The sequence below is a fragment of the Haemorhous mexicanus genome, chromosome 28 (assembly GCF_027477595.1).
Source record: "Haemorhous mexicanus isolate bHaeMex1 chromosome 28, bHaeMex1.pri, whole genome shotgun sequence".
Taxonomy (NCBI): Eukaryota; Metazoa; Chordata; class Aves; order Passeriformes; family Fringillidae; genus Haemorhous; species Haemorhous mexicanus.
In genome coordinates, this window is record NC_082368.1 from 3,350,859 (window position 1) to 3,373,876 (window position 23,018).

Genomic DNA, 23,018 nt, shown 5'->3' on the forward strand with positions numbered 1-23,018 from the left:
GGATTTCCTCAGCCCAGAGACACAGATGGGACCCACCTGCACGTTTATCCCAACATATAAAGTTATCAAACTGAAACAGTTCTTGCTCCTAAGCAGCTGCATTAAAGAAAATCTTTCTCGGAATCTTTTCCTCCTTCACCAGCAGGATCCAAGTGTGCCCAGCCTGATAGTGCCTTATCTTGGCACCAGCCCCTCTGAGCTCTGCCTCACCCTGCCCAGAGAGCCCTAATCACCACGGCCAGACGTGGCAAAGGCCTCTGAGGGGCCACAGGCTGGAGGAGGGGGTTGTACCAGCCACCCCCACCTCCCCAAAACCACCCTGAGCCACCTCCTCCAGCAGGGCTGTGTGGCTGGGCTGGACAGCACCTGCACAGAGGGACATCTGCTCCCTCCAGGGTGGCAGCACCAGCTCTGCCACTCCCAGGACTCATCCCACGGCCTCAGCAGTGGCACCTCAGCCTCAGCAGTGACATCTCAGCCTCAGCAGTGGCACCTCAGCCTCAGCAGTGGCACCTCAGCCTCAGCAGTGGCACCTCTGTGCAGCAGCACTGCCCAGCCCAGGGAAGCTGGTCCCACAGGCTCCTCACAGACACCGCTGGTTGTGGCCTCTGGTAACCAGCCCAGAGGGTGTGGAAAAGGAATTTTACACAATGTCCACTCTGCAGAGGGGACGTACTCTTCCTCCTCCTTCTCCTCTTCCCCCCCCCTCCCCTCACTGAGTAAGCAACTAAATAGGAAGCTGAAAAAGGGAATTGCTGCCAGGAGTGCCTTGGAATGAAAAGCTGGTTTTAGGCTTATCTAATGTCACATCAGCCATTTCCTAAGAAGGGAGCAAATTTAATTAAGAACACAGACTCCCTCAAGGACAGCCAGGTTACATAGAGCACTCCCAGCCTGGAACACAGTGCTGGGAGGTCGGGATTGTGCACACAGGCAGTGAGAACAGACACTCCAGCCTGACTGCTAAGGGATCAGATTGTTTGGGATCAAATGGAGACACCTGCAGGCACAGCACCCTGCTCTCTGCAGGGCTACAGGAGCAGCAGGGCAGCCAGAGCCACCACAGAGGGAAGGGGCAACGACCACAGAGGGTGGCATAAGGAGGAAAGCAGAGGCAGATCTTGGACATGGAAACAAAGCCAGGGCAGACTGGGAGCACACAAATCCTGCACAGAGACTTTGGTGGCTGCAGACACAGAGGGATGATCCCTGATCAAGCAGAGCCTGTGCCAGCTGTGGGGACATGGCACATGCCATGGCACAGCCTGTGCCGCTGGCTTCGCTCAGCACCAGCAGTGGCAGGACCACGACAGAGCTCCCAGGGGTGATGGTCCTCAGAAAGAACCCCCACCAGCCCATTGTGAGCATTGCTGGTGCTTTTGTTCAGCACACAAGTGCAGGCACTCAGGAATTCCTCCACAGCACTGCTGAGCCTGGCATGGAGGGGAAGCCTGGGCTCCGGGCACAGTTCCAGAGCAATGTGCCCACACCATCCCACCAGGTCCAGCTCAACAGGCTCCTGCTACACAACAAATTCTCACATTTTACAGGCCCCAGACTAAAGCATCTCACCTCCACTGAGAATTCCTCAATGCTGCCATCAGCTGTCAGGAGCAGGTGAGCCAGTGCCAGGCTGTCCCCAAGGGCAGGGAAGGCCAGACAGGGGCAGCCTGTGGGGTGCAAGTGCCATCTGCTCTGCTGGACCCCCAGACTGACCTGAGGTCACTCCAGCACTGCCCCCAACCTCTGCCAGTGACATGCACACAACCACCAGGGAAAGGTGACCCGTCCCCAGCACAGCCATCTGCTTCCCCAGGGCTCACAGGGTCAGCAACTGCACCTGGACCACAATTTCTGACAAGTAGGGGACTTTATCATCACCTAAAGCTGAGTCATCCCTCTCTCAGCCACAGTGGTACAGAGCTTACCCCATCACCTCTGCACAAACCCAGGGGCTTCCAGCAGGCTGCACACGCAAATTTAAAGTAAATCTTGTCCTGAGAAGGGCAGCAAGGGTCCCCTTCTCCTTTCTTCTTGTGCTGTTTCCCACCCTGGAACCACTGCATTTCCCTGGGGCAGACAGGAAATATGACTGAAGGGCAAAAATCTGGTACAGAGCTCTGTCTCTGATGGAAAAATAAAGATAGATGAAAACAGCCAGGCTGCTCTATAAATACATCTCATTTTAATCACCTGAAATTAGTTCCCTGGCTTCCCCCAGCCTGCTTGGCAGCAAGTGCATTTCCTTCTGCCACTGAGGGCTTCCACAGCCAGTCCCCTGCTCCTGCCTCATCCCCTGGCACTGCAGCAGGACTGCAGGACCCAGGCACGTGTGGCTGGCAGGGACACAGGGGAGCCCCTTGGAGGCCAAGCTTGACCCAAGCTGGGGCTGCCTGGAGGCCACCACAGGCACAGGGAGCAGCAGCAAGTCCAGTTTCACTTCTGGGTGGTCCCTCCCAGAACTGCCTAGAGCAGCTTTAGCCTCTCAAACACATCAACAGGGAGAACAGACAGACAGACAGAGGATCTCAGGATATTCCAAAGTCTTTGGAAGGGCTCTCAGACTCATCTTGCCCTGAGAAATCCCGAGATGCAGCTACTTGCAGTCACAGTTTGAGGCCAGGCCCAGAGAGGAAGGATTGGCAAGAGAGAGCCCAGACTGCAGCAGGGAAGGGGAGGAGGCTCCTGTCAGAAGAACTTGACTCCTCGGCCATCATCCAGCGTGATAATCTCAGCCTTGTGCTCCTGCTGCAAGGCCTGCAGGGCACGGAGCAGCGTGGCCTCATCCAAGCCATGAAACTCTAGAGGACAAAGATCCCCATCAACAGGAAGGAAAAATAACAATAATATAAACAAAAATATAAAAATACCAAAAATAACATCAGGAAACAAACAGGCTTGTGAGGGGACTGGGGGCAGCAATGCTGAGGGCTCTCAGAGCACCATAAATCCAGAGGGATGGATACACTGACAGGCTCATCATCTCTGCTGAGGGAACAGAGCCTGGAGGTCAGCAGGGATGAGCCACAGCAGCCTGACATGCAGAGCTGGGGCTTGGAAACAAAACACCCCTCACCACACCAGCTGAAATGCTGGGCACTGGGGAAGGGAAAATGCAATTACAGAGGGGATGTTCCTGCAAAAGTGATAAAAGCCTTTGGAGCAGCATGTGCCAATGGTGGGAAAGGGTGAGTTTGCACCTGAGATTTCAAAATATTTAATCTGCAAAACTGCAATCTGACAATCAGCTGTTTACATGCTCCAATCCAGGATGCTCTGAAAACCTGCTCCAGAGCACGAGCCCCAACTTTACCTTCATTCTCTGTATCATCTCCACTGACCAGTTCATACAGCGTGAACACAGAGTTGGTCAGGCCATTCTTTGACACCTGGAAACACAAAGGCAAACCAGCAAATTTCATCCACGTGGCTGAACATCCTTGTCCAAACCTCTCATACACATCCTGGAGTGTGCAAAAGTGAGTGTGCACAGCACTTGATGTGAACCCTGGTGTCACCGACATCTTTTATGAAAAATCCTTTCTTTAGGATTTTTCCTCCTGAGAAGCTGAGAAGCCTCAGGAACAAAATGTAAACAATGATTATCTGCTGCAGTGGAATGCAGCAGGTAGATCTGTGATTGGTCTCATGTAGCTGTTTCTAATTAATGGCCAATCACAGTCTAATTGTCTAAAATATCTCAGTCAGAGATGAGCCTTTGTTATTCATTCCTTTTCTATTCTTAGCAAGCTTCCTGATGAAATCTTTTCTTCTTTTCTTTTAGTATCGTTTTTAATACCATATATATCATAAAATAATAAATCAGCCTTCTGAAACATAGAAGAGTCAAAATTCTCATCTCTTCCCTCATCCTAAGACCCCTGTGAACATTGTCACACCCTGGGGCAGAGGGGACAACAGGAGCAGCCTGGGGGAATGAGGAAATTTCATCCATGTGGCTGAACATCCTTGTCCAAATCTCTCTCACATCCTGGAGTGAGCAAAACTGAGTGTGCACAGCACTTGATGTGAACCCTGGGGCAGAGGGAGCAGCCTGGGGGAATGAGGACAGCTCTGCTCCTCCTGCCTGTGTGTTTCACAGTGAGGACCTGGGCCATGCAGTGATGCTGCCCTGTCCCCATCACAGGTGGACAACACCACCCTCACACTGCAGCTCACAGCAAGTGACAGGCTGCTAATAGCTCCTCACCTCTCTGCAACAGGGACAAGTGCAAGGAGAAAGGTAAAAGCAGTGAGGAAGCAAGCAGTGCTCCTTCCCAAGTGGCTGCCAGGACCCCCCATCCTCATGGACACAACCTGGTCTGGGTGTGCTCTCACCCATTGATAGATGAGCTTTCCCCATTCTTCAGGTCTCTTCCACATGATCAGAAAGCTGGTTTTGTTCTTATCCAACCATTCCAGGTTCCCTGGAAGCAATGGGAAGAGGGATTGAGGCAGAGAAGTCAGAAATAAGGATCAAACATGCAGATTTCAGGACACTGCACCCGGAGGCAGCCTCACAGACCAGCCCTGCCCCACGCACTGAATACTGTTGTGTTTACAGAACAATATTCAGCGTGTCATTTGTGATTTCTCTGTCCACCCTCCCTTCCCTGCACAGCTATCCCTGCCTGCTGAGGCACGGCTGGCTCGGAGAGGCGACAGCACAGCCCGCACCCACGGGACGGAGCTGCCCGGTGGCTGCTGCCCGCCCTGCCCTGCGGCTCGGGCACAGGGGAAGGACGGACGGACAGAAAGACGGACGGGGCACACACCGTTCTTGCGGAGCTCCTCCAGCACCACCTGGATGGATTCCAGCGGCAGCTTCCCTGGTTGCGGGTTAAGGAGGTGTTGGCGGAGGCGGAGGGCAGGGGCGGGGGGGTCACCGGGAGCACCGGGCACAAAGGATACGCTGGAGCCGGTGGTTGGCGAAGAGCGGGATGTCCTGGGCCTCCCGCACCGTCATGGCGGGCAGCCGGTGCTCCTGGCTGTAGGCGAGCGCCAGCGCGCACCAGGCCGACAGCTGCTTCTGCCGCGTCTCGCCGTTGGGCTGCAGCCTGCGGGGCCCGGTCAGCACGGGGGCGGATGGGCACCGGCACCGCCGGTTCCCGGTTCCCGCGCTCCCCGCCCCGCCTCCCCCAGCCCCAGCCCCAGCCCCAGCCCCAGCCCCAGCCCCAGCCCCGGCCGTGCTCACGTGAAGAAGGGCGGGAAGCTGTACTGCCAGGGCCACACGAAGCTCATCGCCGCCACCGCCGCCGTTACCGGAACCGCCGCTGCCGCTTTCCGCCCCGCCCCGCTTCCGGCCCGGCCGTGGGCCACGCCCACGTAGCGGGACCACGCCCTCCCAGTAGACCACGCCCTCCCACTAGACCACGCCCTCTCGTGAGACCACTCCCGCCACACCAGACCACGCCCTGACGTGCGGTCACGCCCCTCTCAAGCCCCGCCCCCCCGGACGGCGGCCTCGGTTCTGGTGCCGGTGTCCCGCCGGGAGCGTTCCCCACGGCAAGGAGCTGCCGGCAGACCCGCGCAGGAGGGTGCTGGCGGCGGGAGCTGGCCCGGGCCGGGCCCTGGAGGGATCGAGCGGCCGAAGAACCAGCGCCAGGCGTGGGGGGAGAAGCGTTTAATGCCGGGCCGCGGGGAGGGGAAGGCGCGGGAGGAACCGGCCGCCTCCGCAGCGCGGGTCGGTGGCACCGAGAGCCACCGGGGCGGTCGGGCGGTCCCGCAGCCGGGGGTCCGGGAGGGCAGCTCTAAGCCTGCGCCTTGCCGTCCTTGCTGCGCCAGATGACCAGGGTGACAAGGAAGGGGATGAGGCAGATGGGTGCGATGATCATGGCCAGGAGCACATCTTCGGGCGGGTCGAAGTACACCGGGTGCTCCAGGGTGCAGTTGTGGAAGTAGCGGTGGTGGCTCTGGAAGATGTACTGCTCGGCCAGGGCGTTGGGGTAGCTGTGGTTGAGACGCTCTGCCCACTCCTCCAGGCAGAGCTGCAGCTCGCTGTAGGGCCTGGAGGAGAGACACCGGGACACCGGCAGGGAGTGGGACACCGGGGACACACACCCGGGCACCAGCAGTACCCTGGTGGAGAGCCCAGCCCCTGCCCCCTGCTCTAGAGGTGAAGGTCCTGTGTTGGGAAGGATGAAAGTTTGACAAGACTCTCACAGATGTGTGTGCTTAGCAGAAAAATTTTTGAATGTAGAGTCTGATGAAGGAATAGAGATGGAAGCAAGTTTTGATATAGAAGAAAAGAATTGCTGAGCCAGTCTTACTGGATAACTAAGATGGTAAAGGGTGTGTTAGAAGGGGTTTTTATGACTTAGAGCAAAGGATAAACCCACCCCAAACAAGAAGATGTTTTTACCAAGCAGAAAGAGAGCACAGGCAAACAAGCCTGCTGATGTTGCAAGTAGAAAAAAGGTCTCTACTGCAAGAAAACTGAAAAACAACTTCTGGCTTAAACTGTAATGTACTGACTGTGAGTGACTGGAGAACAGTAAAATGAATGTGGTAATTATAGTAGTTATGATAGGCCATAGATAAAAGTTAAGGTATAGATTGGTTCTACTCTATTAAGATGCTCAGCAAAGTATAGTCTATAATGCATTGTAAGCAAAACTAAGGGTGTCCAGGCCTGCCTGCAGCTGGAGCTGACAGCTGTAGGCACAGCTCTGTCACCCACGACCCTGGACTGCTGTAACACCTTGGATGGAATAAACTGCGTTTTGGAGAGCCACCTGGAGTCCCACATCTCTCATTCAGGCTCTTACAGTCCTGCTGCCCCGTACCTGCTGATGACTTTCCACTCGCACAGCTCCGATGTCAGCACATTCCTCATCAGGGAGACAAAGTAATCCCAGCAGTGCTGTGTGATGGCGGTGTAATTCCTCTCTGTGAGGAAAGGGGCTGAGCACGGGCAGCATGCCTCTGCCCGCAGTGCATCCCTGCCTGGCCCTGCTGCCTGGTGACACCTGGCATCTGGAGCCCTGCCCAGGCTGGTGGCAGAGACATCAGCACAGTGAGGAATGGACCCTGCAGCAGCCCTGGGGTGCTGCCTGGAGCCTGCAGCAGCCCAGGGCAATGCCAGGGACACAGAGGGAGGACAGGCTGCTGCTGACTGCCCCCACTGTGGGCAGTGGCAGGGAGAGCTTCGTGGCACGGGCCAGCTATTTTTGGGATGGTTAGGGGAAAGAAGGGTCACTCTGTGGCACAGGGCCAGCCCTGGCCAGGGCACCATTTGTCCTACAGTGCTACCCAGCCCTCAGTGAACCCCAAGACTCACCCATGGGCTGGGCTGTCCAGCTGGATGTGGCCGTGGGTGGGCTTGTCCCAGTGTCCTGGCTGAAGCTCGTTGTCACAGCGTCTGTGTGATGAAGGCCAGTCCCCAGGAGCACTGCAGAGGGAGGGACACAGGGTGAGAGGGGACACAGGGTCTGGGGGGGCTAAGGGTGCTGACAGGGCTGCATGCACAGGAGCTGCCCTGGCAGAGGCTGGATCTACAGGAAATAACTGATTTTGGATTTGGGAAATAACTCATTTTGGCACTGCAGCCGGCAGGTCGGGCACAGGGAGCCACAGCCTGGGACATGCTGGGGCTAGGGCATTCAGCCCCTCATATGGGGAGGGGCTAGCCAGGCTGCAGGCAGCTATCCAAAGGTTCAGAGGGGCTATTTAGGGGCTACAAACCCTGGGCCATTGTCACAGTGTAGGGGCAAACTGGGACCCCCACCCACAGGGAGCCAGCGTGGTGCTGCATGTCAGCCGGACAGGGCTGGGGCAGGAAGAGGAAGCACTGGCCCTAGCACAGAACTACTGGAGAGCCCCTCCGCCTGCCATCAGCTCCACACCCAGCACTGCCTGCCAAGGGCGTGGGGCACGTCTGGCCTGGCCCACGGGAGCCCCAGGGCTCAGGGAAAATGCCCGATCCATCTCCCACCCTCAGCTGTGGGGCACTGATGCTGGCTCCACGCTGAACTGCCGGACTGTGCTCTCCTTGGGCTGCCTGTGGGGAGCTCTGGCACAGCTGGGCACTGGCCACGGGGCGCTCCCGGGCTGGTACACTGGCTGTGCTAAGAGCAGCCCACCCTGTCCCTAGGCTATTTCTTGATAGCCCCATCCAGCCCCCCTGCCTGGGCATGTGTGGTGCGACAGCTCCTGTCCCAGCCCTGCCAGATCGCGGCTGAGCGTGGTGGGAGCTGCCCACAGCACCTGGCGCTCACCGGCCGTGCCCCCTGGCCATGCTAGCCACGGCTGCCCCAGCTAACCTCAGCCTTGACAGGCTGGTCCCGTTTTGGGGTGGGGCGATGGGGGCGGGCTGAGTCAAGACCCTGGCCCCGGGCCCCACGAGTGGGAGGGCGGCCACGTGCGGGGTGGTTCGGGGTGCGGAGCCCCCGGGGCCGCGCCCCGCGCACTTACCGCAGAGCAGCAGGAGCCCTTGGGAGAGACGGCCGGAGCTCATGTGCTTGCGCGGTGCCATCCTGCCAAAGCCTGCCGGCTAACGACCGGGACAAGGATTTCAATGGAAATAACAGGAAGCAACTCCTTTCCTCTGACAGGGGCAGTTTGACTACAGGAGACGTGTGAAAAATGAGATTGCTCAGTGCTGCTCCGAAGCGGCTCTCCCGGCGGGACCCGGCGCTGTCCCGTGCGGTGCCGGCCCCCGCGGGCATCGCTCCCGCACCCCGGCACCCAGGACGCCCGCGCCTCACCCACCGGCCTGGAGGATCCGCTCCCTGAACGGCACGTCCAGCGTTACGAGGCCGCGATTTGTTTACTTGTGTATTTCTCTTTAATCCTGTCTGGGCTGGGTTGTGAAATCCCTTGTCTCCTGCGTGGAGGGCAGGCAGCCCAGCAGCGGGGGGAGTGGACGGGAAAGCACAATGTCCCCGGACGGGTGCTGCCGCCCGGGAATGGGGGCGGCAGGGGGACCCACGGCCCCAGACCCGCAGTTTCTGGTTCACCCGGGCACCTGCCCCACAGGCGGCACTGCCGGGACAGCCCCAGCTCCTGCCCGTGGCCAAGGAGGGAAGGGTGATGACACAATCTACCCCCAGGCACCAGGCCGAGGAGGTGGGGAGAGGGCAGACACTTGGCCGACCCTGGCAGTCCTTGGCCCCAGTGCCTTCCTCCTGCACTGTCCAGCCTGGCGCCTGCTTGACTCTGCCAGGGCCCCCACCCTGGAGCAGTTCCCGCCCAGGGGCCCGTGTCCCCCCCACTGGGGGTGACTTCAGCCCGCGGGTCTGTGGCATTCCTACACAGGACCTTTCACGCTTGGCCGGGGCAGAGCGCAGCCCAAAGCCTCCCCTTTAACAGCCGCCTGCAGAGCAGGGACCGGAGGGCAGGGCAGCTCGGAGGGACCCTCCCTGCTGCGGGTCGCGCCGGGCTTCAGCTCTCCAGCAAAGGTCGTGGCAGAGCTGTCTGATGCTTCCCAGGCGGCAGCAGCCACCTTCTGCGGGCGAGTGGCCACATCTGGAAGTCATCCCCGGCACTCCAGTGGCTGCAGGGCTGGAGCCACTGGTCCCTCTTTCTGGTGGAGCCGGCGGAGCCTCCAGGCGGGTGGCAGGAGCCTCTGCCAGGGAGACACCCAATGATCTCAGCGCGGCCCCAGGGCTGGGATGGCCGCCCCTCTCCTGGGGCGTCCGGAGGGGATGGGCAGGGACGGGACGGTGGCTGCCTGCCAAGAGCCTGGGCTCCCCACCCAGCCTGGCATCCCCGGCGTTCCCTGCCAGCCCCCACCTGGGGCGCAGGGTCAGTTGTGTGGTACTCTTCTCCCAGTGTTCCCCAGGAAGATGCAGGCATCTGGAGCCCCATGCCCAGCCTCCCCTCGTGCCATGGGACCCACTTCATCCCCAGGGAATCCCCATCCCTGCTCTGACCTGTCACCCTCACCCTCAGTCCTCTCCTCCCACTCATGAGCTGCCAGGACTGGGAGGGAAGGAGGCTGTCGCTGGCCCCTCAAAGACCTGGGGGCACGTAGGAGATGGGCAGCTTCTCCCTGGAATTTGAGCCCCTTTCTGGGCTCTGCTGAGTGTGAGGGCAGCTGCAAGGGGCACGAGGCCCTCGGCCACAGCCATGCTGAGGGCCAACTGCCCAGCTTGGGGAGCCTGGCCTCTGCGCAGCTGGTGAAGAATTCAGCGTGGACCTGCAGGAAGAAGGTATCGATGGCCCCAGGTCAAGGCAGGAGAGCAGCTGGGTGCCACTGGAGAGCTCGCTGTGGGTGCTGTGGAGGGGACAGCATGGGGCCAGGGCTGGGGACAGCCCTGTGATGCTGTGAGTGTGCATGTGGCACTGGGGCCTCCGTGCAGCACCCCGAGCTACCTCTGCCGCACCGCGGGAGCAGAGACAGGAGCGGGCAGCAGAGCAGCCGTAGCCCGGGGAGCATCCTCATCCTCCCGACAGCGAGATCCCTGCAGCCGGGCTGGGGCTCCCCTGATCACCTATCCCGGACCCCGGCCCGTCCCAGCGCTGTCCGCCCGCTCCCGAGCCAATGCCCGGCGGGGTGGGGGGATGCTGGGCCCCCGCCCCACCGGACTCGGCGGAGCTCCCAGATGCGGGCGGGCCGGCCCTGCTCGAACCCCGCAGTCACCCTGCCGGAGCCGCGGGGAAAGGGGGTCCGGGGGCAGCCGGCACGCCGCACCGCGGACGGGGACGGACGGGGCCCCCGCCGGGGCAGAGGCAGCTCCGTCCGCTCCCCAGCGCCGGGGCCCCCGGGGCAGGAAAGCGGCCGCCAGCAGCCGCTTCCTGCCCGGCGCCGCCACAGGGAGGCCCGGCGGTGGGGCCAGAGGGACCCGGGACCACCGGGACGGCTCGTCGGGGAGCGTGGCCACGCCGGGCAGGGCTGTCTCGGGGCCCGGAGGGCGGTGGAACCGGGCGGGAAGGGCGCTGTCCCACCAAGCGCTTCCCGCGGGACCAGGCCGGTCTTGCAATAGGGGCCGGGAAGGCCCAGGCACACCGAGAATGGGCGGGCACGCCGCCGAGCCGCCGTTTAACCCATTCCCCGCAGCCGACAGGGGTGTCCTCCAGGCTGGAACGGGTCCGCTCTATCGGGGCAGCCCATGCGCCCCGACCCACCGGCACCGGCGGCGGCGACGCGGGGCGGGGCCTGGGGATGTGAGGGGCGGGGCCTGGGGATGTGAGGGACCGGGGGCGGGGCTTGGCGGTGTGAGGGACCGGGCCCGGGGCGGGCCGAGGCGGGGTACGGGGCCTGAGGCGGGGCCGGGGCGGGATCCGGGGCCGGGGCCGGTGCCTGAGGCGGGCCCGGGGCGGGGGCTGGGCCGGCCGGGGGCGGGCCGGGGGCGGGGGCCGGGGCGGGCCGGCGCGCGCGCAGTGTGGCGGGGGCGCGCGGCCTCCCCCTGTCGCGATGGCCGAGCAGTGAGTGCGGGCGGGGCCGGGGGTTCCCGGGGGGTAGCGGGTTCCCCGCGGTACCAGCCGGGCCCCGGGGGCAGGGAGTTGCGGGGCTCGGGCCCGCTCCCCTGGGCCGGCCTCGGCTCGCTCCGGTTCTTGTTGGCGGAGCTGGGACGCGCTCGGGCCCGGCCGGAGCGGCAGGGAGGGCGGCTGGAGTGGAGCCGCGGCTCTCCGGGGGAGGGCGGGGGACCCCAGCTAGCCCCGGGCTCGCGTGCTGCCCCGGGGGCTCGGGGGGACAGCACGGGCGGTTCTGGTCAGCACCGCCCCTCGCTGCTGTCCCGGGCCTGTCCGTGCGCTTCGGCTGGGGGTGTTCCGCAGTCAGGAGCGCTGCAGAGCGACGGCGTTATTTTGCTTGGTTTAAGTCTGTGATGCATAAAGTGTTTTTCCGATCCACAGGAACGTTTTTCGGGGTTGAGCTCTTCATTATTTAATATTTATTCTTTCTGTACTGTCACAGAAAAATGGAAATTACCACTCCTCCGACATCCAAGTGTATAATGTACTGGAAAAGGAAAGTCAAGTCCGAGTACATGCGTCTGCGGCAGCTCAAGAGGTTCCAGGCAAACATGGGAGCAAAGGTACAGCCACAGCAAGGACTGGGCTAAGATGCCCCAAAAAGAATTCATTTAAGCTCAGAGTGTCTGAGTGGTGCCAGAGGGTGTCAGCAAGGTGAATTGATAAGCTGTGCTTGACTTGCTAGCTGGATCAATGGGAAGAGATGCCACTTCTCCTCGTGCTCTGTCTTAAGCTGTGTGGGCAGCAGCTGTTGCACACACGAGGCCATTGAACAAACATTGGTGTAACTGCAGCAGGAGAGCTCATTTCCAGTTGGTTTTTACAGGATCTCCTTGCTGAACCCTTTCAGTGCTGTGGGAGTTCTCAATGGGTTTTCTTAAATTTTGAGAGCTCCTCTCTCTCCTTTCAGGCTCTCTTTGTGGCCAACTTTGCGAAGGTTCATGAAAAGACTCAGATCCTTAATGAAGACTGGAAGAAGCTTCGAGTGCAGCCAGTGCAGCTGATGAAGCCAGTCAGTGGGCATCCGTTCCTGAAACAGGTGTGCAGAGGAAAAGGGGCAGCATCAGCAAGTGGGGACTGGAACCAGGACTCTGAAGGGAATTCTGGGGGATATGGATGAGTTTTTGTCTGTGTTGTCCATGCCTCACACTTCTGGAATGCAGAAATGGATAAAAAGTACCCCCAAGGCTTTTTCCTGTGTTGGAGTCCACAGAGTGCATGTGGGGCTTCTGTGTTTGTCCTGAATTCAGTTTTCCTCAGGCTGTGGCAGCCTCCCAGAGTGGTTCCTCACTGACCTTCTCTGTACTTGTATTCCAGTGCACTGTTGAGAGCATTTTCCCAGGATTTTCAAGCCAGACACTGTACATGAGGACCCTGAACACAGTGGCACTGGTGCCCATCATGTACTCCTGGTCCCCTCTTCAGCAGAATTTCATGGTACGTGGGAAGCATGGGGTCTCAGTGAGGTCAGCATCTGATTGTTACACAGCTGGGAAGTGGTTCTTCATCCCACTTGTTTCAGGCAACATCTGCTTGAAAGATGATGGAAAGTGTTGCTTTAGTTGCTTGTTTTGTAGAATCCCAGCCAGCCTTGTGTCCCCACTACCTCACCAGGTAGTCTCCTTTACATGTGGCTTCTTGACAGTCACCATTGTTTCACAGGATACAAGGAGTAAATATGTTTTCTGGGGGGTTTTGTTTGTGGTTTTTTTTCCTAAGATTTTCATTTCTCTTTATATGAAGAAGTTTATTTCTTAGGTAAGTCCTTTTGTTTGTGACTGGGTTACAGTGGGATAGCACTGATGTGTCAGTGATGAGACATCTGAAGCTTTGCTGTGCACTGTGTTGTTGGCAGGTCTGAGGGACCAGAGCACAGTCTCATTGGGTCAGCAAACACTGCTTTTCTGAGTTGTGTCTGATCTCTCTTCAGGTGGAGGATGAAACAGTTCTATGCAATATTCCTTACATGGGCGACGAGGTGAAGGAAGAAGATGAAACTTTCATTGAAGAACTTATTAATAACTATGATGGCAAAGTTCATGGAGAGGAAGGTAACCTGGGAGCAACCAGCTCTGTCCACTCCAAGCCAGGCTGGATGGGGCTTGGAGCAACCTGGCCCAGTGGCCTGTCCGTGGCAGGGGTGGAACAAGAGGTTTAAGATCCCTTCCAACCCAAACCTGCCTATGGTCCCGTGGTTCAGTCTCCTGCAAATAACATATCCAAGTAGTTCAGAAGTCAAAAGGTGGCAGCAGCAACCAGCTTTTCTGTGGGAGCTCTCAGAGCAGGGAAACAGGATGGTGCCTGCTGTTCTCCTTTGCAAGGGCACATTCCTGCCTTTGGGTACCTCACTCCATTTTAATGCCTGGAGTGCTCTGGTGCCAGTTCTGTGTACAGGGATTCACAGGCATCCTCTGGGATGCTGAAAATGTGCTAGAGGGGGAGTAGCTCAGCAACCCTGTTCTGCTTGTTGCCTCAGCCAAGAGTTTAATCAATGAGAAACGCTGCCTGCCCCATCATAAAATTGCCCAGCGGGGAGGAAGACAGGGAAAACTGGTGTGGCCTGTCCTCAGATTGCTGAAAATGATACACCATTACTGACTTTAGTGCTAAAATCCCACCTACCGCAAAAAAAAACTGAGAGAAGGGCCCTGGTGGGTAGCAGAGCATGTAGGCTTGTGGTTTGCTATGGTGAGAAATGAGAAAGATGGTGGCACTGCAATTTTTGTGTGTTTCAGAAATGATCTCAGGGTCAGTCCTCATCAGTGATGCTGTGTTCCTGGAGCTAGTGAATGCTCTGAATCAGTACTCAGATGAGGAAGAGGAAGGACATAATGATTCTGAGGGGAAACAGGAGGATGGAAAAGAGGAGCTGCCAGTGACAAGGAAAAGAAAACGAATCGCAGTGGAAGGTGGGTTTGCCCCCAGAGAAGTGAAGATTATATTGGCCACATTTCTGTCCTGCCCCACCTGAGCACTGGGCACTGCTCTCCTGCCATCACTGGGATTTTAATGTGCCAAGTGCAGTTCCAGCTTGACAAGTTCTGTAGCAGAAGGGAAATGGTTTGCTCTCACTGTCCGCTGTGGACAGGAGAAGAGATCACCATCCGAAAGTGTGGTGAGAGGTTATTTAGATGAGTCATCTGGAAACCCACTTCCTGGTGAGATTAGCAGAGCTGAGTGTTATCTGAGAGGCTGTGGGATGTTTTCAAGTGCTGGTCTGGCAAACACCTGTCAGGGAGGTGTGGGTGGATCTGTTTCTGTGGGAGGCTGGGAGATGGACGTTTTCAAATCCCTTCCAGACCTGCTTTCCATGTATTAGTGTTCCTCTTCCCTCTCCTGTGCCACCTGGAGCTCTTGTTGCCTAGAGGAAGCTCTGGTTTGTGGGATTTTCATGTGTCCTTGATGACCCTTTGAATGCTGATGGGTAATTTTGTCTTTGTCTTTGATCTGTAGTGATGTGAGCAGCACAAACACCAACACTTCTGTAGATATAGAAAAGCATTGTCTGCAAGTTCTGCCTTGGCAGAAATAAATAGTAATAGCACTTAAGAGAAGTTGGTACTTCCAGCAGTACATCATGCTGCACTGAAAGTAGCCTAGCACTGCTTCTGGGAATACCTCAGCCTGGTTGCAGATTACAGGGTTATCTCTTGTGCATGGGAGTACATTTATGTCTTAAAACACAATCCTGAGCATCTCTGGAATTGCTCTGTGCAAGGAGGAAAGAGCCATCCACATCAGCTTGTCTGAAGAATTGTGTCTCCTCTTCTTTGCAGGTAACAAGAAATGTTCAAAGAAGAGGTTCCCCAATGACATGATATTCACTGCTATTTCTTCCATGTTTCCTGAGTATGGCTTCCCAGAGGATATGAAAGAAAGGTAGAAAATCCCTGTACTGTTGTCTGTTCCCTTACTTAGCAAGAGTTGAAACCTTTATTTCAGAGACCAGCACTGTGGGCTGGCTGTACCACAAAGCTCAGTGCCTGCAGGCTCTGTGAGCAGAGTGTTACAAACTGCACCTTGAGGTACCTGGGCCAGAGCCTGATGAACCCCGATGGTGCTGTAAAGCTGTCCCAAATGGGGAAAGCACATCCCTGGGTGTTTGTGTTTGTCACCAGGTACCGGGAGCTCACGGAGGTGTCCGACCCCAACGTGCTGCCGCCGCAGTGCACTCCCAACATCGACGGGCCGTGCGCCAAGTCGGTGCAGCGGGAGCAGTCCCTGCACTCCTTCCACACCCTCTTCTGCCGCCGCTGCTTCAAGTACGACTGCTTTCTGCATCGTAAGTGCCACCTCAGCCGGACGCTTCCCTAGAGCCCTTTCTCCTCAGTTTTCCTCTGCACACCTTGCTTAGTCCGTGCTGGAGTCTCTGGAGGGTGGTGCCTCATGAGTTTGCAGTGGGGCCTTAGGAGCTGAGAGGTGCCCAGAAGCCTTTTGTACAGACGGCTCCGCTCTTTGCTCCCACGGACGGCAGACCGACGTGCGTGGCCGTGCCCTCTCCGCGCTCAGCACGCCGCCTCCGAGCTCCTGGCAGTTTGTGCAGTAGTCCTGCCACCACCAGACTTTGCTCTTGCTTTGCAGAAGCTCGTCAGTGAAAGGCATGAATGTTTCACTGCCAAAGTCTGGACATGCCCCCTGTGTTTTGTTGCCTTCCTGGAACTTACAGCTTCGTCTTAGTCATGTTGCTGCGGTTGGTCCTGCCGAAGCCTTTTGGATACTGATTAGCTGCTGGACCTGCTGTTCTCCAGGTCTTACGGGCTTCTTTGGGAAGTCACAGGACTTTTTCCAGTGAATTATTTATTAAAAGATATAATATTAATATGACGTGGTCTTTTTGTTTCAGTGTGAAAGCTGATCCTTCTCCTTTGGCCTCTCCTTCCCAAGCTGCCTGGTGCCCGTTGTGGGTTGGAGCAGGGTTACCCTGTGGGTCTGGTTGCCCCAGGCCCCACTGCCAGGGGAACCCTCAGCCACACAGGCTCCTGCTTCCTGTCCCTTGCAGAGTGGGGGGAGACTCTTGGAGAATGCTAATAGTAAAGATAACTGTTACTTTTTCAGCTTTTCATGCTACTCCTAATGTGTACAAACGAAAGAATAGAGAGACCAAGATTGAGCCAGATCCTTGCGGCGCAGACTGTTTCCTGTGGCTGGTATGTTTCTCTGTCACCTTAGAAACCATGAGAGAAGTGCCCTGGCCAGCTCTGCTCTGCAGAGCTCTGTGGATCGTTTGCACAACTTGGATGATTTTTTCAGAATTAGTTCTGGTCCTTGTTGGTTTCAGAGGAGCATGAATGCAAATGCAGACCTTACCAGATGCATATTATAGCAGATCTCCAACAAAGACTAATTCCAGAGCTGGCAGATGGGAAATTCTGTGACAGATGATTTCTCTGGACTCAGTGCAATGTTAGAGAAAGTAAGCCCGTGCTAAAAAGGAGCAGAGCAAGAAGTCAGGAAGATCCAGAGGAGTGGGCTGGGGGTTCAGGCCAGGGAGCCTCTGCTGACTGGGCAGCAATGCCAAAGGGAGCAAACTGGGAACATGCAACACAAGCTGCTGGTTTGGCACTTGCTGAAGGGACCACATGTGGCCAGCTTCTTCTACCTGCTCTTGGTGGTGGCAGGACAGGGCTTGTCCCAGGGCCTGTGGAAGAAAAGCCTTCCTGCATTCCCTGGTTATTTGCCACCTGTCTTGTCTTCTGCTCTGCTTGCAGGAAGGAGCCAAGGAGTTTGCTGCCCTGCACAACCCCCGGTCCAAGTGCTCCGGGCGTCGCCGGCGGCGGCACCATGTGGTGGGCGCGTCCTGCTCCAGCACCCCGGCTGTCACTGAGACCAGGGAGGGCGACAGCGACCGCGACACGGGCAACGAGTGGGCCTCTAGCTCCTCGGGTATGGTGCCAGTCCTGAGACACCCCACTCCTCTCTGTGAGGGCAGGCAGCTCCTCGCAACTGGAGTTCTCCCAGGCTCCCCTCTGCTTCCTGCACAGCTGGAGAATTTGGAGCTAGCAGTCAGTGTTCCCAGCAAACCTGAGGGACACCAGCCCTGCCCTTGCTGCTGTAGGATTCACTGTCCTCTCCCAGGAAGGAGGAATGTTGCCAGGCAAAGCAAGAGCTTTGCTGGGACCTGCAAAGCCCAGAGCGAGCCCTTGGCTCCTGAGCACTGTGTCTGGCCTGAAGCAGGATTGTGTGGCTGGGAGTGCAGTGCAGGGTTACAGGCATGAGGGGGTGACCACTGCCCCCCAGAAACACGATGGCCAGGGTGTGTTTTGCTTACCATCTGCCTTTCCTGCCAGAGGCCAACTCCCGCTGCCAAACCCCCACTAAGCAGAAGCTGAGCCCAGCCTCCTCCCAGCTGTTTGCAGTGGAGACGCCACAGGAGCCCGTGGAGTGGACAGGAGCCGAGGAGTCACTCTTCCGTGTCTTCCATGGGACCTACTTCAACAACTTCTGCTCAATTGCCAGGCTGCTGGGGACAAAGACCTGCAAGCAGGTGGGTGCCCAGAGCAGGTGATGCAGCTGCAAGAGAGGAGCCAGGGCCAAAGCCACTGCCTGTTGGTTTTATTTCTCTGCCACAAAGCTCCCCACAGGAAGGTGTCACATCAACACTTTTGGAGCTCAAGGTCTTACCTCTGCAGCAGTGCTGCTGTTGGCAGAGTGAGCCCTGTGTGCTGGTATTGTGGGTTCCCTCCCATGTGCAGTGTCACAGCCAGGTGTGCAGGCAGGAGGAGGCAGTGTGCCATAGGCAGGAAAATGGGGCAGAACTGCTGCTCTCTGGGCCCAGGCCTGGGCGCCTTGCTGTGCTTACTCACACTCTCCTTATACTTTTGATAAAACAGCTTGAGTGCACTGAACTTGTTTCTTCTTTTTGCTTGTGTTCTTCGGTAGGTCTTTCAGTTTGCAGTGAAGGAATCGCTTATAACAAAACTGCCAACAAATGAGTTAATGAATCCATCCCAGAAGAAGAAAAGGAAGCACAGGCAAGTGTTGGACAAGCTTGTTTTGTTCTTAAAATGCAAGCAGATCCTCTGCTTTTTGTGCCAATGCATTCCTGGTAATCCCCATCTGGCTCCCATCTGTGCGCTCGTCCTGCCGTCACATGGGGCAGCTGCTGCTGCTGGGTGCTGGCCCTGGCCCAGCTCCAGGGCTGCTGCTCTGCCTGGGGGCTCAGTGGCCCTGCAGCCCCAGGCTCAGCTTGAGGAGAGGGCAGCACTGCCTGCTGGTCCTGGTGCCACTTCCCTAAGAGCAGCCTCAGCTCCCTGACTTGTAACCTACTTTGTGTGTTGATCTCAATGTGTCCAGTATTATCCTGGCTCTGGTGTTTGGCTTAAAAAGCTTCTGCTGCAGCTGCATCACTCTCATCTCTCTCCACTTTATGGTGGCTGCTGATCATTAATGCATGAATCTGCCAGGCCCATCTCTGCTGTGCTGGCTGCTGGTGCTGAGTAGTGCTGGCTTGCTGTCCCTGATGGCTTACACATCCCCTCAACCTTCTCTGCTCCTTTTGCAGGCTGTGGGCTGCACACTGCAGGAAGATCCAGCTGAAGAAAGGTAGAGTTGGCTGCGGCTGTGTCATGGGAGGTTTGCAAGGGTTGAGTTCTCCAGCGGGGTGGCCATGTCTTGCTTATCAGCCTGGCAGGTCCAGCACTGTTGAGGGGAGTGACTGGCCCTGGCCAGGCTCCTTGGGGTGCCAGGGGCATCGTGGCCTTCCCAGTGCCCACTGAGGCTGCATGTGCAACAGGGTTTGCTGCAGCCAGGGGAGGCTGAGGGCAGTGTGCAGCCCTTCTGTGGTCAGTGAGCATAGCCATGTGTGTGTCTGTGGGAGCTGGGTGGTGCCAGGCTCTCTGCCCAGTGCAGGCAGATGGGCAGCTTGCACCTTCTTGGTTCCAGTGCCCTGCACTTGCTGCTTTGAAAAGGTTCCTGCAACATGCAGCTTCCAATCTTGGCGTTTCTCTTCTTGTTCTAGATAATTCACCAACCCAGGTGTACAACTACCAGCCCTGTGACCACCCTGAGCATCCCTGTGACAGCTCCTGCCCTTGCATCATGACTCAGAATTTCTGTGAGAAGTTCTGCCAGTGCAACCCTGACTGTAAGAAGAGGTCAAGGACTATTGGGCAGGAAAGCAGCCAGCTCTCCTGGCACAGAGCTCAGGGAGGGTGCAGAGCTGGGGCTTGCTGGGAGCCTACTTTATTCCTGCACTTGCTGCTCTGTCCATCTATAGCAGTGCTGGTAGCAGCCTGTTAAAGTCCAAAAGGAGATGGTTCTGTGCTGCCATGCAGCTGTTGGCAGCTGAGACACTTCTGCTAGTGCTCATCCCTGTGTCTGAATCCTGTGGGTGCTGCTGCTGATCCCCTGTGAGCAGGATGTGCCTCCAGCAGTTAGGCTGGGCATTGGGGCATTGGGTCACTGCTCTGCCATGTTTGTTTTTCCTGTCTGGGCTTCCATTCCCAGCTCTGCAGTGGAGAAAACAGCCAGACTTCATTCTGTCCCTGCTCAAGATCTGGCTGGGGAGGAGCAGCTGGGGCAGAGACCCTGCATGGCCCCTCTGTTCTCTGGCAGACCTCACAGTGCAAACCCACTGTGTGTGTTGCTGCAGGTCAGAACCGCTTCCCAGGCTGCCGCTGCAAGACCCAGTGCAACACCAAGCAGTGCCCCTGCTACCTGGCTGTGAGGGAGTGTGACCCAGACCTCTGCCTCACCTGTGGTGCTTCAGAGCACTGGGACTGCAAGGTGGTCTCCTGCAAGAACTGCAGCATCCAGCGAGGCCTCAAAAAGGTATTGACAGCAGTGTGGCAGGAGCTGCCTCGGGGCAGAGCTGACACACAGCTGCTGCTGCTGCTGTGGGGGGTGGGAGGGAGCAGCTTCCCTGGAGCTGCCAGAGTGCCAGAGTCTGGAAAAGAAGCTGCTCTGCTCTGGGCATCTGCAGCACTTACTCTGGAGTAGGGATTGTAGATATGAAAATCAGGAGGGATTGTGGATGTCAAAATCAGGAGATCGGAGTTACATGAGGAATGGTGAGAGAAAGAGAATGTATAAAGTGATTCTAGAAAAAATCAGTCTTGAATTCTGCTGGTTAGAGCAAGGAATTGAGCATTAAAAAAAAGGGAAATTCAGAGAAAGTTGCAAATTAGTGTGTGTCAGGTTCTGTGCAGCTCCGTGTAATGGTGTAAGTCTATAGGGAGCTGTGTCACCATAACAAGGGGATGCTGGATGGACACTGGCTCCCTGCTGTCCCCATGACCTGTGTGCTGTGAGGTGCTGTACCTGCCAGCTCTCCCCATTTCCTTTCATTTTGGTTCCAGCATTTGTTGCTGGCCCCCTCAGACGTGGCTGGCTGGGGGACTTTCATCAAGGAGGCAGTGCAGAAGAACGAGTTCATCTCCGAGTACTGCGGGGAGGTCAGTGCTGTGCCTGGGCTGCTGGCCAGGCACACGGGGGCTGTGTGTGGTGGGAGAGCTTCCTTTGGCTGTGGGGTCAGCTGCCTTCCCTGGCTCAGCTGTGCCCATGGGCTCTGACCAGGTCTGGAGATGGAGCCCTGTGCTATCTGGGTACACGTCTCAGTACCTCTGGCCTTCCACTGTGGAGGAGTGTGCTCTGTGTGTGCTGCTGCCTGAGAGCCCTGCTTTGGCCCTGCCCCATCCCTGGGAGCCCTGGCAAGCTCCTGAGTTGGGAGGGAGAGCAGGAGGGTGTATCCAGGAGGCAGCCCTGGAACCTGGCTCAGCCCTCAACTGCTGAGTCTCTCAAGGTGATCTCCCTCTACAGCTCATTTCACAGGATGAGGCTGACAGGCGAGGAAAGGTCTATGACAAGTACATGTCCAGCTTCCTCTTCAACCTCAACAATGGTAACTTCCTGAGGTTTCCAGGGGTGGAGAGGCCAGGTGGGCAGGCTCAGCCCACCTCTTGCCTGGGTGACAGGCCTGGCCTTACACCATGGTTTCCTTCTCTCTTTTTTTTTTTAATAGATTTTGTTGTTGACGCTACTCGCAAAGGAAATAAAATCCGCTTTGCCAACCACTCAGTGAACCCCAACTGCTATGCGAAAGGTGAGGTCCCCCTGCCCAGCCAGGCCAGGCAGGACATGGTGCTGTGAGAGCTCCAGCCCAAGCTGGGGCTGCACATCTCTGATGTTGCATCTCTGATGTTGCAGTTGTGATGGTGAACGGAGACCACCGCATTGGCATCTTCGCCAAAAGAGCCATCCAGGCAGGAGAGGAGCTCTTCTTTGACTACAGGTACCTTGGCCAGCAGCAACCTTGGCCTGCAGGGTTGACCCACCCTCTGTGCAGGTTTGTGAGGGGAGCATTGCTGCAGCCATGACTTCCTGTCCTGTAGGTACAGCCAGGCAGATGCCCTGAAGTATGTCGGCATAGAGAGGGAGACGGACATCATCTAAGCTCCGGGGTGGTTCTGGCACACCTTGCTGCTGCACCTTGTAAGCAATGCCATGTTTGCTTCACGCTGACATGACTGCTGCTGTTCCTGCTGCTGTGTGTGTCACAAGTGCTACTTTCCATCCAGACACCAGAGAGATTCGGGGCAGGAGTGTAAGCAGCCCCTGGGCCATGGCTGTCCCAGGGTGGTATCCCCTCCGCCCCAGCTGGCTGGGAAATGGGGACTGCCCAGCTGTGGCTGGAGTGGCACCAAGGGATGCCTGGGGATGGGAGAGCAGCACTATGCAATATGATACTTTGAGTAGGGATGCCACTGAGCTGGGTACAGAATGATGTTACAATCCCTGCCTGTTGTGACCCAGGGGAGGCTTCTCAGAAACCTTCCCTGGGCTTTGTGACCCCCTGGCCCTGGGAATAAAGGGGAAATATTCTCTGGCAGGGTGACATTTAGCCTTGCACTCCATGCAAAAAGGAAAGAAAAAAGCACTTTAAACTAATCCTCAGCTTTTGGCTGGGCCCTGTATTTTGGGGTGGAGGGACTGTGGGCATCCCAGGTGTCCTGCATCTGTCAGCACCTCTGCTGGGATGTTGCTCCAGGGCTGGGGCAGGGCAGGCTGGATGGAGCCTGGGGTGACCTGAAGGTTGGGGCTGTCCCCTGAGAGCCACATACGCCACCAGCCTCCTGCCTGGCCTGGTGCTGCGTGCTGGGCTGTGCTCCCAATGTCCAGGGCTGGGTTCCCAGGATGACATGAGGAGCCTGGCTGAGCTCCGACCTGGCTGCAGGGCCCCAGCCCACTCCCAGCTGTTTAGTCCAGGAACACACAGAGGTGCTGGGTTTGCCTGGGAGCCAAGCCCTCCCTGGCCCAGCCCTCACCATACTTTCCCAGTCTCCCCCCACGGCAGGCCAGGCTGTCTGTCCTTCCCATTGTCCGTGATGGCCCCCTGGAGCATGGAGGTATTTAGGTCTGTCTGGAGCAGTGCTTGTATCCCAGCACCTGCCTGAGCCTTGCTCCCTGCCACCTCCATCTGCCCAGCTCCTGCCAGCCCTGCTCTTGCCTAAGCGTCTTCTGCCACTTCGGCCATATCTGCACTATGCCAGGCTTGTGTCTGTGGTTTGTTGACGGTGAATAATGGTAATAATAATGCACTTTAAATAACATGGCTTGTAGCCTTTGTCATAATAAAGTGGTAGTAAAGACCCTCCCCTGCTTGCTGG

The 23,018-nt window shown here is 57.4% G+C and overlaps 3 protein-coding genes across 4 annotated transcripts; 1 reads left to right on the plus strand and 2 right to left on the minus strand.

The window, feature by feature from the left end:
* Positions 1-2,163: 2,163 nt before the first annotated feature.
* VPS25 (vacuolar protein sorting 25 homolog) lies at positions 2,164-5,349 on the minus strand. The gene is made up of 6 exons (XM_059869325.1): positions 5,195-5,349; positions 4,912-5,057; positions 4,776-4,829; positions 4,339-4,427; positions 3,314-3,389; positions 2,164-2,801 (listed from the first exon to the last, which is right to left on the minus strand). Exons 1-6 carry the CDS (start codon positions 5,239-5,241, stop codon positions 2,689-2,691), a joined length of 525 nt encoding a protein of 174 aa, XP_059725308.1. The 5' UTR covers positions 5,242-5,349; the 3' UTR covers positions 2,164-2,688.
* Positions 5,350-5,608: 259 nt separating this feature from the next.
* Positions 5,609-8,989, minus strand: RAMP2 (receptor activity modifying protein 2). 2 transcript variants are annotated; one of them, XM_059869323.1, is made up of 5 exons: positions 8,710-8,989; positions 8,413-8,563; positions 7,280-7,390; positions 6,786-6,888; positions 5,609-6,006 (listed from the first exon to the last, which is right to left on the minus strand). In XM_059869323.1, exons 2-5 carry the CDS (start codon positions 8,471-8,473, stop codon positions 5,751-5,753), a joined length of 531 nt encoding a protein of 176 aa, XP_059725306.1. In that variant the 5' UTR covers positions 8,474-8,563; positions 8,710-8,989; the 3' UTR covers positions 5,609-5,750. The 2 variants fall into 2 exon arrangements, with proteins under 2 accessions (XP_059725306.1, XP_059725307.1); XM_059869324.1 differs by having other exon boundaries at positions 8,706-8,989.
* A 2,315-nt stretch (positions 8,990-11,304) lies between these two features.
* Positions 11,305-23,003, plus strand: EZH1 (enhancer of zeste 1 polycomb repressive complex 2 subunit). The gene is made up of 20 exons (XM_059869167.1): positions 11,305-11,367; positions 11,858-11,978; positions 12,326-12,454; positions 12,733-12,852; positions 13,346-13,466; positions 14,151-14,324; positions 15,192-15,294; positions 15,534-15,697; positions 16,471-16,562; positions 17,124-17,298; positions 17,703-17,899; positions 18,295-18,386; positions 18,917-18,957; positions 19,373-19,498; positions 20,006-20,184; positions 20,712-20,807; positions 21,172-21,253; positions 21,374-21,454; positions 21,559-21,643; positions 21,744-23,003. The coding sequence occupies exons 1-20, from the start codon at positions 11,357-11,359 to the stop codon at positions 21,802-21,804; spliced, it is 2,250 nt and encodes a 749-aa protein (XP_059725150.1). The 5' UTR covers positions 11,305-11,356; the 3' UTR covers positions 21,805-23,003.
* Positions 23,004-23,018: the final 15 nt, after the last annotated feature.

What these genes read in the sequence shown, in the direction of transcription:
- EZH1 (XM_059869167.1), top strand. An exon ending in GGACAAAGACCTGCAAGCAG is followed by an intron (nt 17,900 to 18,294) that starts GTGGGTGCCCAG and finishes GTTCTTCGGTAG; the next exon opens with GTCTTTCAGTTTGCAGTGAA. An exon ending in TCCAGCGAGGCCTCAAAAAG is followed by an intron (nt 20,185 to 20,711) that starts GTATTGACAGCA and finishes TTTTGGTTCCAG; the next exon opens with CATTTGTTGCTGGCCCCCTC.
- RAMP2 (XM_059869323.1), bottom strand. Translation starts at nt 8,473, where the DNA reads ATGGCACCGCGCAAGCACATGAGCTCCGGCCGTCTCTCCCAAGGGCTC. An exon ending in AGGGCTCCTGCTGCTCTGCG is followed by an intron (nt 7,391 to 8,412) that starts GTAAGTGCGCGG and finishes CTCCCTCTGCAG; the next exon opens with TGCTCCTGGGGACTGGCCTT. An exon ending in CTGGACAGCCCAGCCCATGG is followed by an intron (nt 6,889 to 7,279) that starts GTGAGTCTTGGG and finishes CTTTCCTCACAG; the next exon opens with AGAGGAATTACACCGCCATC.
- VPS25 (XM_059869325.1), bottom strand. Translation starts at nt 5,241, where the DNA reads ATGAGCTTCGTGTGGCCCTGGCAGTACAGCTTCCCGCCCTTCTTCAC. An exon ending in CGCCAACCACCGGCTCCAGC is followed by an intron (nt 4,830 to 4,911) that starts GTATCCTTTGTG and finishes ACCCGCAACCAG; the next exon opens with GGAAGCTGCCGCTGGAATCC. An exon ending in GGAGGAGCTCCGCAAGAACG is followed by an intron (nt 4,428 to 4,775) that starts GTGTGTGCCCCG and finishes CATTGCTTCCAG; the next exon opens with GGAACCTGGAATGGTTGGAT.